This window comes from Aspergillus lentulus (genome assembly GCF_001445615.1).
Source record: "Aspergillus lentulus DNA, contig: Alt17, strain: IFM 54703, whole genome shotgun sequence".
NCBI classification, from domain to species: Eukaryota; Fungi; Ascomycota; class Eurotiomycetes; order Eurotiales; family Aspergillaceae; genus Aspergillus; species Aspergillus lentulus.
In genome coordinates this window covers 1,609-13,767 of record NW_028322112.1, presented here as the reverse complement: position 1 = coordinate 13,767, position 12,159 = coordinate 1,609, and the positions used below count along the sequence as shown (strand labels likewise).

Here is a 12,159-nt window from a genome sequence, read left to right as displayed (position 1 = left end):
ACGCCTGACGGACAGAACCCGTCAACTTCCATTGCCGACAATGCTGCGTTTGAAACTTTGGGGTTCAGGTTGGAGCATTCAGGCCTCAGAGAGGGGGGGAAAAATGAATGGTTAAACCTGTCACAGAGCAGGAGGAGATTTCAAGGAAGACCACACCGAGCCCAGCCCTCCCTAGTTTGTCTGTAACATTTTATGAAAAGGAAAATAGGGCAATTCTTTCTGCATTTTGCCAAAAGATGTGTATCTATCGTCGGTGCCGCCTCCAGCGTAGGTAAAGCGTAAATGAAGCCTTCTTTCAAGGACAGATCGGGTGCATTTTTCGCGCTTCTGATAGGTAAGGTGTCAATCAGCAGCAGTGAGCTATACTCGCTTAATGAGAGCCGTACCATCCATCAAGGTTGTTTCAGTAATTCCTTGGACCGTTTGAGGGTCCGCAATAGAGGATGAAAGCCGTTCATGACATGGCACGTTTGACCAAACTCAGACAATGGAGCAATCTTGTGTCCCCAGTATTTCTGGATTTCCTATCAGACCGGGCATCCGCGTTTACTGGAAGGTTCTCAGCAATTCCTCCTTACCATATCCTAACGTAGATTCAAACATATGGAATGCATTTGAAAACACTTCTGGTATTATGGCTCTTGGCTGCATGACGGCCTCAGTTGACCAGGTAAGGTAGGCTATCGCCACCGAGTTCCTGCGACTCCAGATTCCTTCAAACCGCTTCTCTTATGAACGCATCAGCAGCGTTCAGTTCCGCAGGATCCTTGTCAGTACTGTCTTGATGAACAATTTGCTTAGTGGCGTACCCTTGTATAGTAAAAATTCTCGTTGTTAGTATCTACCTATCCTGCCATTCTAACTATTCCTCCCTATATAGAGTACTCCTACTCTTTTTCAATTTGATTGTTACAACAGGTTAAGTATATTTTCTATATGCTTTAGATATGTAAATCTTATAGAGTAATTAGTTATCTAAAAGACTATGGCCTAACTAGTAGAAATTATAAGACCAACTGTATAAAGGTTATATTTAAGTTAGTAGTCACAGTATTTAGTAGATAATTCCAAACTTGCTCCACTGCCGCCACCAAGGAGCTCAAACCAAGATATCATATATCACATGAAAGCAACAGAACGTCAGGCCAAAAGATCATTAAGAAAGGGCAATCTAAGTGCTGGGACTGTGGAAAGATTGGTCATGGAATGTGCTGATTCTCGGTGGTTAAACACCACCAAGATCGCCACAAAACAAATTTACCATGCAAAATATAAAGGTGAGTTCCTCAGTAACTAACTACTTGCTAGTAGTAAACTACTACTCCATACGCTGCAATAACCCCAGAACAAGTCTAGCAGATTTTGCTTCTCACAATCAATACACAACTGGTTTTGGTCGGTATGGATCTTCTAGGTACTTGACCTCGTCATCTGATAATTGAAATGTCACAGCTTGAACTGCGTCATCAATGCGAGATGTGCTTCCTAAGCCGGTGATCGGACACAGTCCTTTCCGGAGACACCAGGCCAGAGCGACAATCGCCATCTTGACACTTCTCTTGGCCGCAACTTCAGTCACCCGGTCCACCACCTCCTTGTCTTCAAGAGTCTCGTGGCTCCGAACCAGGCGCTGGAGTAACTTATCCGTCTGCTCGCGATCAGTCTCTCTCTCTGTCCATGGATGGGCCAGCACACCACGTGCGAGGGGACTCCATGGTAGAATTCCGACTCCAGCATCCCGGCAGAAAGGAATCATTTCTCGCTCCTCCTCGCGATAGAGGAGATTATAATAGTTTTGCATAGAGATAAATTTGTGCCACCCATTCCGCTCCGCTGTGTTCTGCAGCTTCTGAAACTCCCACGTCGCCATCGAACTTGCTCCGAGATACCGCACTTGGCCGCTTTCGACCACGTCATTCAATGCTTTCATTGTTTCCATGAGGCTGACATCACGGTCCAGTCGGTGGATCTGTAGGACGTCAATGTACGTACCCAGCCTTTCAATACTCTCCTCCACAGCGGACATGATGTGTTTGCGTGACAAGCCAACTCTGTTTACCAAGCCATGTTTCTTTTTGTCCATCAAAGCCGCGATAGGACTCTGGCCATCCGGGTCAAGCGCATAAAATATCTTAGTTAGAATCACCACCTGTTCTCGAGGAATGCCGTAGACACGCAGGGCCTTGCCAATAATCTCTTCTGACCGACCGTTGGAATACGCATCAGCCTGCGATTGAGAAAGCAGTCAATGTCAAGAACTCGTCAATAAAGCCAAAGCTGATGAGGCTACCGTATCCCAAGTATTGATGCCCATGTCGTAAGCATGCTTCAGTAAAGGCAACGCAGCCTCCTCATTCAAGATCCATTCCTGCCAGCGTGAAGATCCGTAGCTGGCTGTGCCGAGGATAATCTTCGACACGTAGAGTCCCGAGTCGCCTACTCTATGGCAACCACGAGCGTTAGCAACTGGATGAGACTCTTTGGGAGATATAATTCTACCTTGTGTATTCCATCTTGTTGACTTTTATCAAAAGGTTGGATTGATGATCCGAAATCCTTTTGGCGTCCCTTGATTTATTATCTTTCTGCTTACATCCAAACGCACTCAGGTGGAGCGTGTAGGCGGACAATCTTCCGGACTTCAGCCCGGGTTCAATGAATACAAACTGAACAATATTTAAGTAACAAACCTTAGTAGAACTTGCGCAAGGATGATGCTTATACTGGTCATTTATAATTCACATCCAGAAAACTACTAACCCTACACAATGGATCGTCTTCCTATCTTTAATTTGTCATACGTGACCAGCACCGCACTGCTTACGGAAGTTACGGCTTGCCGCTGCTATCCCAATGAACCATGCTAGCCAGCGGTTAAGGGCCAGCTCATCCAGATTGTCCCACTTACCAATCATGTCATAATCCCTATTTCAACAGAAACGGCATAGACCTTCGCGACTTGAGCTCAGGTGAACAAGGCACTGAGGTGAGTGAAATGCATAGTGGCGGTAAAAGAGAAGTTAGTCAGTTAACCTTGGGACATCGGGCCTGTAATAACATAGAAAGAGAATAGTGAAAGCCCCATTGGCTAGGAAAAAACTAATATTAGCTGCCATAGATCCGACTGTGGGCGGCAGGACTACCCGGTGGGAGGGATGCAACTTGTAGGTTGCACTGGCAAAGGGCGAGAAACAGGGACCATAGATACGAAGAAGGGGAATCCAACCTAGACACTCATCTGCTAACCATATCTCGATTTGGGATCAAATTCTACTGTCCCGAGTCTTCCCCCCACGTAACACCAGTTAACCATACCCCCTATTACATGAACATTCTACAGTGGAATTACTTCTCTCCTGTAGATTTGCAAACTTTGCCCATATTCAGTGTCTCTCAGGGCAATATGAAGTTACCGTCTAATACGTACCCTACCGCAAGGACACTTGCCCAGCGAAGGATAGGCCATATGAGAAGTATTAGAATATAAAGGACCATCAGTGCGTTCCCACGGTGCGGCTCGTTCCATGAACAATTCATAACAGTAGCGACGTCTTAATGCAGACGAGATTTGCCCGCCTTCCTGCTCTCGGCGAGAGCACCAGCAAGGCCATACTGACTGAGCACTCCGTTAATGCGGTGAGTTGAATTCAGATTCTTGACGACGACCATCTGGTAGCAGGCAGCAGAGCCTTGACGAGAAGCAATGACCGACCAGGCCAGGAAGAGTTCCCAAATCTATCGAACATTAGCGACGATTGTACCATAAAAGAAAAACGGATACGTACCCTGTACCATCTAAGACCATACTTGGACTTGATTGCCTCGAAATTTCCAACCCAGTTACGGTACCACCTCCAGAGCGTGCCTGAGTAGTGAATACCAACCGTGTCAATACTGTTTGTTATCAGCCTTTGAAACGAGAAAAGAATCCAGCCCCGTCTCACCCTCTAACTTCGAATCCAGCTTGTTCCAGGCATTTCACGTAGTACCACAAGGGAGTCGAAGCGTCTGCGCCGCGGAAAATGTATTTGTTCAAATACAGACCCCAGACGAAATCCTCGTACTGCCAAGCCTGTCTCAGACCAGAAAGCTGCACGTACATGGCTCCATCGTCGTTAAGCATGTCATAGCACTGGCGGAAAAACCCGGTAAGTTTCCTGATGCCGACGTGCTCGCCCATCTCCAGCTGTGTGATCTTGTCGTATTTCATGCGGGGTATGTCGCGGTAGTCCATGCAGAGGATGCGGCTCTGTTTGTCAGAGATGCCGGCTTTGCGGAGGGCATCATTGCCCCAGGCGGTCTGATTCTCAGCAATGGTGAGTCCGGTCACCTTTGCGCCGTAGTTGAGACTGGCAAATTTGGCCAGGGTTCCCCAACCGCAGCCAATGTCAAGCATGGTCTCGCCTTCCTTCAGGCCAATCTTCTCGCAAACAATGGCCATCTTGTTATCCTGCATTTCCTCCAGGGTCTCTTCCCGCTCAGGATCTGAGATAATTCCGGACGTATAGATCATACGCGGACCGAGGAACCAGGCGTAATGGTCGTTGCCGCAGTCGTAGTTGGGGCGGACCTGCTCCTCATCCTGGGCCTTTGTGTGGAAGATGATGTTGACAAAGAAGGTGAAGATGATGAACTTGAACAGGTCCCAGGTAAAGGCAAAGCTGGCCCAATCATGCCTGTATTCTAAGATGTCGAGCACATCGCCGTTAAAATCCACCAAGCCATCCAAGTACATTTCCGCAAAGGTCTGCATGGGGATTTTCTTTCTTCCCTGCCATTTCAACTGGTCCTCATCGCTCTTGAAAGTCACATAGTGCTCAATAGGTCGGCCAGGCAACTTAACTTTGTCGTTGATCCGTGGGCTGCAAGTAGAGGTCCAGGTCCAAAAGGCCACCAGAACAGGAAGTACGGAAAGAAGAGCAACGAAGATGAAAGATTTTACTCCACCGCCAAGTAGGTATGTTAGGAGGGCAGGAACTCCGGTGATGGCGCTGGCCAGGAGCACGTTGGAGAAGCTCTCGTTTCCTGCACCATCCGCTGGCAACGGGGCATTATGGATAGCTTTGGCCTTGGAAGAAGTCAGCAAGGTTTTGGGCAGATAAACCACAAGCCAGCGACAGCGGTGAACTGACATTGGTCAAGGAGATTCCACAGGTCTCGCCGGTGTTATACTCCGAGGGCGTTGCCGTGGGGGTCTTGATGAACTTGATATCGCCAGACAGCTCAACACCTTTAGATCTGGTGGTATTCATGGTCAATTGATACCCTCGTCACGAGTTCTCTTTGTTGCTTGACCGGAGACAAGAAGAAAAAGATATCTGAGACGGGACGGTTGCTCCATAATATGCCGTGTTGATCGTCCCACCCCACGTCCTCGTTGTCCGCGGACGCCGAGAACATAACATGTGTCCACTACTGAGCAACGGATATCTGCAGCGGCCACCAACGCGTCCTCTCAAAGTTGGACAGACAAAGCAAGACATGCCACGGTAAGATCTGGTCCGGAAGTCACGGTGGATAAAGGGATCTCTCATACCCAGGCGAATCTGGAGTGTCGGCATGTAACGAGTAGAAACCGGGATACTACTTAGCCAGGAACAACTGTAGAACAGAGCAAATGGATTGGGATAAAATAGCCAAGATTTGGATACAGAGCTAGGAACCTTGGATCAGTGAACTACTATTGTATATATACAAAATAATACATACTGTTGCGCAGGGACTTTATCACTTGGTCGCCATAGGTACTGGCCTTTGTTGTTTCCTAAGAAGGAACTTCCTAAGCCCAGGTACAACAACAATAACGCCCCCAGTTTCTATTATTGGGCTAGTTGTGTACTAGTTCTCCTTTCTTGGGAGTAACTGTTTTCAAGTCCCTCCGCTGTCTTCATCCTTGCTAAATATTACTGACTTATAGTAGTCCCTAAATGTTTTGGATCAGGGAGATGGTCTAAGGATTCTGCCCATGATGATCTGCAATTCCTGGACCCTGGTGACTGTGGACAGGCTGTTCTTAGTCGTGCAGAACAGCCCAGTCTGTACGGAATAGTGAATAGTCTCATCTCTAGAGTGGCATAACCAAACCGCTAAAATTAAATCTAAGCCTCAGCGAATGAGGGTTCAAGCCCTACCCTAGGGAACTACTTTAGGTTTATTTTCACCACCCTAGGCCTGATTCAGGTTTGGTTAATCCCATTGGATATTATTTTTGCAGTTTTATTAGATTAGATTAACTAATTTAGACTATATTAGACCATAATTACGAATTTCTAGTATTTCTATATAATTATTAGTATCACTAGATATCCCTAGATCTAGGCTATCTAATATATAAATATTGATTTAAAATACCTAGTGGTTGCTGAGATATAGGGGACTGATAATTTCTATTAGATATTGATATTAAAGTGGTAGAGTTGCATTCGGTCTGAGTTTGGGTGAGACTTGAGTTCAGAACCAGTTGGAATTAAACCGCTGCAATTTCAAGTCCAAATCTTAGAAATTAAACCCTATTATTTAATTTCACAGGCTTGGACTAGGTCACTAGGCCCATTACCTAGGGACCTAGGGTCCACAACAGGCTTTTTCCTGAGGGTACTTTGTGGTGGGGTTAATACTAGGATGGCTAAAGAAGTGTTTTACTATATAATGTCCGCAAAAATATCCTCTATTGCTTATCGGCTCTGTTATTAGCTGGATGCTTTTTCATCTTGGCATTAAGTGGTTACTTAGTTGAGCATGAATGAAGGAAACGCAGTATTTCACAGTGACCATCCTCTAGACCCATCAAGGTATAAAATATATGTGGCCTTTGGCGAATAGGGCCAAACACTCCTACCAGTGGTTTGCACCCCATCGCTCTCGAAAAGTTGTAGCAATTATTCAAGATTCTTCTGTAAAATGTCGAATCGTTTCTTTCTCTTGATCTTTTAATTTTATATAAGCCAAATGCTCTTCGCTCTTGCATAAATGAAAGCGTTAAATTTGACAAGAGTAGTGACTCAATCCCCGTGTTTACACATAGATACCGCAGAGCTGAAGTCGGTGGGGCTGGCCCTTTGCTATCAGGTACGCAGTGAATTTGGCCATGGGTTCAGGAGTGGATTGATAAGATGGATGACTGCGAATTCTGTCCCATCTATCAAGTGTGTTAATGTGGGAAATGGCATGCTGATTCGCTCTCTGCTGCTCAGAGATGCTGCATAAGCTCTAAGTATGACTGGGGTCTTTAGCAGTAATGATAGCATAGCAAAAATGATTGACTGCAGATGCCATCACGAGAGGGACGGGCAGCATATGACATTAGAGATGTGGTCATATTCGAGCAGATCTTTGCTTGTGGGCGTGATTGTTCACTGCACCATTATTCTTGGGGTATTGAGGGTTTGTGATGAAGGCTGGTCAATAAGGCCTTTGATGCCCCCCCGCACGCAATGGCCCAGTGACCTCGATAAAGAACTCTTCCTGGTCCTTTTAGCGACTGCATGTCTTCTATCCAGCTGCCACCAGCTCCTTCGCTGGTTAAGGCGGCTGATGACCTGATGAGAAACCAGATCTTCCCGGGCCCCATGCACGAAAGCATGTCCGATCTCTCTGTCTATACATTGACAAGCGAACTGGAGGAGGCTTTTGACGAGAACCCCCGAGGAGAAGGTGGTGTTGGGAGAAGAGGTCTTTGTGATTTACAGAAACACTCTAATGGATGCTTACAGCAAAGTCCACGGCGTTTCACGACAGCTTTGATTGTGCTTCAGTATGAACCATGGCAAGAGCAACATGAATTAGGACTCCGGTTTCAACGGATATGGGCAGGATGCCTGAATGCAATCTCTCCAAGGCACACAGCGTTTTGTCTTATACATGCCCTTAGCAATGTCCCGGAATTTACGGGGATCAAATTACTTGCTATTGTGGTTATATGTTCTGCGGCAGACTCAATTTGAGCGATTGTCGTCCGCAGAGAGATGGACTTCAACCTTGACCACAATGATTCCTAGGAATGTGTCTGCCAGGACCAGCTTTAATCAGGCCCTGTTAATTCAAATTGGTACACGTCGGAATCACTAGAGACGGAATATATGAACAAGTGAAAGACATGGACGGTAAAAAATGGTTAAGGGTTGATATGACTTCAAGCCGTGTCGCTACTGTTATGCGGGCGAGGCAGTATAAACACTTGGGATATTGCTCAACAGCGATCAGTCCGTTGACAGAGTACCCAACACACCTTGTCTGCTGCAAAATCAGCTTCTGCCTCTGTCCCCGTCCCCTGCACGTGGTATCTCGGCAGTGGATATTGTACGGTCAACGATAGGACGAGAACGAATGGCGATTTCGGTCGATCATACGGCTTTAAACACACTGGAATGGTAAAGCTAAGCCAATCCAGAGCCACAGCTTCAGCCGAGGGCTTGGCGTTGACTTTTCTTCACAGTCTGGGGAAAACCATCGTCACGTATGGTACGTAATAGTTAGCGTCTCTGAGGTCAACTGTCTCATTTACCGGAGAGTAAGAGGAAGAGTCAGCTGTGGGTTCCTGTTCAGCCCGACTGTGGAGAACACGAGCCGGTGTGCCTAATTTTGCGGGGTTTTCATCGCACTTCCCATCTGGCGTCGGACAATTCGTCTGAAATCAGCTTCAGTCGATGCCGTATCACGATCAATGTATAGATCTGGAGATTATGTAGACGAGTCACAATCTAGCAAAACTAGCAAAAACGATATCCAGTCCGGCTCCTCGCAGACGAACAAAATAGCTACAGTGATATCGCCTGGGCGCTCTTAGCTGTCTTTTGATGGATGATAATTTTAATGCATTCACCAAAGCAATTCCGCTTCGGCTGCTCAATCTGGCTCTTTGGGTCATAATCTACAGGTCTTGATTCCCCTTGTTACTGCAGGGGACTATCTCCAGGAGACTGGTTCCACCGCTACTTCAAAATACATCGCATTTATGATCCTTGCCGATTGAGGCTATCCAACCTGCTAGTATCAGTCGATGGATTATGAACCCTCGGTTTTGTGTGCCAGTGACCAGCATGTGACAGATATTTCCATTTCTATGTGCCGTCCGGTGAAGAAGGTAAAGAAGAAATGGAGTATGCTGCGTTGCCTGGACGGACGCTCAATGTGGGTCGGGATGCAGAAAAGGATCCCCTCGTTTACCACAAGGCTAGAAGATGCCGCGTGCATACGAGAGAGGAGTCGAAGGATTGACGTTACATCGACTTGAGATTTGCATGTGATGGACTCTGATCATCGTATCAGATGGACAAGGATATGAATTTGTATAAACGCAGTATGGACGCTCAGAAGAACAGAGCAGTCGCAACCTGGGATTTTCCGACAGCTTACCCAAGATGCATTGGGCAATACTGCTTTGGATAGTATCGTTTTCCTTGAGCGTCTTCGCTCTCCCAACCAGCCGAGATGGGCTTGTTCATCCACTCAAAGACCCATTTTATAGTGCTCCGACAGGATTTGAATCCACCGCTCCTGGCACCATTCTGAGATGGCGAAATCCCCCCCATCCTATCTCAGCCTTCGGCTTTGCTCCGATCAATCTTGCTGCTTCTTATCAGCTTCTGTACCGCTCGACGGACTCCTTTGGTGAGCCCATTGCGGCTGCATCGACAATTCTCGTCCCGCACAATGCAGACTACACCAAGCTGCTTTCTTTTCAAGTAGCCGAGGACGCAGCCAACCCCAACTGCGCCCCGTCGTACGCTTTTCAGCTTGACTCGGCCACCGACGATGAGCTGGGGATGATCATGCCCCAAGCAGAGCTGATCTTGATCATCGCGGCACTGGACAAAGGCTGGGTGGTAACTGTGCCGGATCACTTAGGTCCAAATGCCACCTTTCTCGCAAACAATCTTTCAGGACATGTGGTGCTTGACAATGTCCGCGCCGCGTTAAGGTCGTCTACGTTCACAAAGATCTCTCCCAAGTCCACAATAACGCTTTGGGGATATTCCGGGGGAAGCCTGGCGAGCGGATTCGCTGCAGAACTTCGTGCATCGTATGCGCCAGAGCTCAACATTGCAGGAGCGGCGCTAGGAGGGACAGTTCCGAAGATCATGCCGGTGTTCAACACAGTTAATAAGGGCATCTATGCAGGACTCCTTCCTGCAGGGATGCAAGGGCTCTCTAATGAATACCCGGCGATCGAACGGATTCTCTATGATCATCTTGTTCTCGCTAAGAAGGCAGGCTTCGTCAAGACCAAGAACCTGTGCCTTGTCGGGGGCCTACTCAGGTACTCATTCCAGGACTTCTACGGGTACATCACAGACGCGAATATGCTCAAAGATCCTGAAGTGACACGAGTTCTCGCCGAAAATGCAATGGGACAACATGTGCCCGACATTCCGTTGTTCATCTATAAATCCGCCAACGATGATGTGAGTCCGGTCAGTGATACGGATGCCCTGGTTTCTAGCTACTGTGGTGCCGGCGGGAAAGTCGAATATCACCGGGATGAGCTGTCAAATCATGCGACAATGGCGGTCATCGGCGTCCCGAATGCGCTGATCTGGTTGCAGGATCGCATGAACGGAGTTCCTGCTCGTGCCGGTTGCAGGACGCAAACTGTCTTGACAGGACTGCTGGATCCGCGAACCTTAGCCGTCCTGGGTATCGATTTGATCAAGATCTTCCTGGCCTTGTTGTCGGCACCTGTTGGGACATTCGTAATCGGATGATTTGCAAAAGTCTATGATCTTATATAACAACGCGATATGTGGGAAAATATGACTCGTAATCTCAGATTTCAGAAAGATGTGCAAAAGTGTATTTTGCCTTCACTTATACAGTGCAGCAACAGATTAAATGATACTCAGTGGTCCTTGGCGATGTGCATACTGGGTATGTTTCCAATCTGTCAGGAGTTGCGCGTATGATGTCACTGTGTCCAATATTGCTGTCAGTAGAATAACATTGGTGTTTGCATGATCATTGAAGAGAACTGCTGATAGCTGTGTTCTGACTCGAACCTCTGCTCTTCCGGCGATCTTGTCTTCCTCCCAGTTGGTTGAGCACGATCCTACTAGACGGCTCCGACCGACCCCGTCGGGCCTTTTGTATGGCCGCCAGCACCCCCCATCCCCACCATGGCATCGCCCTGCCAGGCCCCCCCCAGCCATCTAATCCAGGCCATCTGGGTATTGTCAGAGAGCCCTTAATCTAGGCTATCTGATGGTGGGAAGCATGTACCCTAGACCTGATAGGGCCAGGGAGAAATAGAAGGATTTCTCTTAGAATTTGAAATTTGTAGAGGTTTAGGGGGGGGACCTGGGATATCTAGTAGGGGATACTTATTCTAGCTATTTTTAGGAGATAGAGTTATTAATTCTCTATCTTCTAAATCCTTTTAGGCCTAGTAATTATAAGCCCTGGATTTTTCAAAATCCTTAGAAGTTAGGGGGTTTTTAGGGATTCTAGCTAGTAATAAAACTTTTATTTAGGATCTATTCATCCTAGGTATTTTTCCTAGATAGCCCTAGGTCTAACTAGCCTAGTGATATCTAGTATCTTTAGTAATATTCAGCCTAGTATTTTTAATAATTATTTAGAATTAGGATTTTCCGGCGGCTGCAGCTAGTAACTATAGTAATTTTATATAATTTATCTCTACTAATTCTAGCTATTTTTCCTAGATAGCCCTAGATCCTACTAGTCTAGTAATATCTAGTATGCTTAGTAATATTCAGCCTAGAATTTTTAAAAATTCTTAGAAGTAAATATTCTGTGGATTTTATATAGTAGAGATATATATTAGAGAGGGGTCAGACTAGGGGCCCTAGTTAGTTAGTTAGATAGTAATTAGATCTAGTTACTCTAATAAATCTAGTAGGGATAGTAGATATATAATAGTCTACTAGGTAGAGGTAAGGTATAAGAGGAATATATATATTTAAAAGTTAGAGAGAGGGAAGAGAAGTCTAGAGAGGAGGTCTAGTTAAATATTAATAGATTCTATAAAATAAGAGATTAAGTAGTATAGAATTATATATAATTAGATTACTAACTTATATAATACTATAATATATAGTTAAAGAATAATAGAGTCTAATAGTAAGAGTAATATAAGAAATAAATAAATATAAGAATAAAAATACTAACTATAGATATACTTAATTATAAAATACTATTAAAGAA

The 12,159-nt window shown here is 46.0% G+C and overlaps 3 protein-coding genes across 3 annotated transcripts; 1 reads left to right on the top strand and 2 right to left on the bottom strand.

Moving 5' to 3' along the window:
* Positions 1 to 1,375: 1,375 nt before the first annotated feature.
* Positions 1,376 to 3,001, bottom strand: ALT_9037 (aldo/keto reductase; the record flags this gene model as incomplete). Its single annotated transcript, XM_089600522.1, has 5 exons — positions 1,376 to 2,227; positions 2,291 to 2,436; positions 2,594 to 2,666; positions 2,802 to 2,925; positions 2,976 to 3,001. 5 exons carry the CDS (start codon positions 2,999 to 3,001, stop codon positions 1,376 to 1,378), a joined length of 1,221 nt encoding a protein of 406 aa, XP_089455019.1.
* A 551-nt stretch (positions 3,002 to 3,552) lies between these two features.
* Positions 3,553 to 5,252, bottom strand: ALT_9036 (hydroxymycolate synthase MmaA4; the record flags this gene model as incomplete). The annotated part of the gene is made up of 4 exons (XM_033563886.2): positions 3,553 to 3,735; positions 3,786 to 3,894; positions 3,945 to 5,068; positions 5,133 to 5,252. The coding sequence occupies 4 exons, from the start codon at positions 5,250 to 5,252 to the stop codon at positions 3,553 to 3,555; spliced, it is 1,536 nt and encodes a 511-aa protein (XP_033419777.2).
* A 4,107-nt stretch (positions 5,253 to 9,359) lies between these two features.
* ALT_9035 (putative secretory lipase) lies at positions 9,360 to 10,703 on the top strand (the record flags this gene model as incomplete). Its single annotated transcript, XM_089600521.1, has 1 exon — positions 9,360 to 10,703. The coding sequence occupies one exon, from the start codon at positions 9,360 to 9,362 to the stop codon at positions 10,701 to 10,703; it is 1,344 nt and encodes a 447-aa protein (XP_089455018.1).
* Positions 10,704 to 12,159: the final 1,456 nt, after the last annotated feature.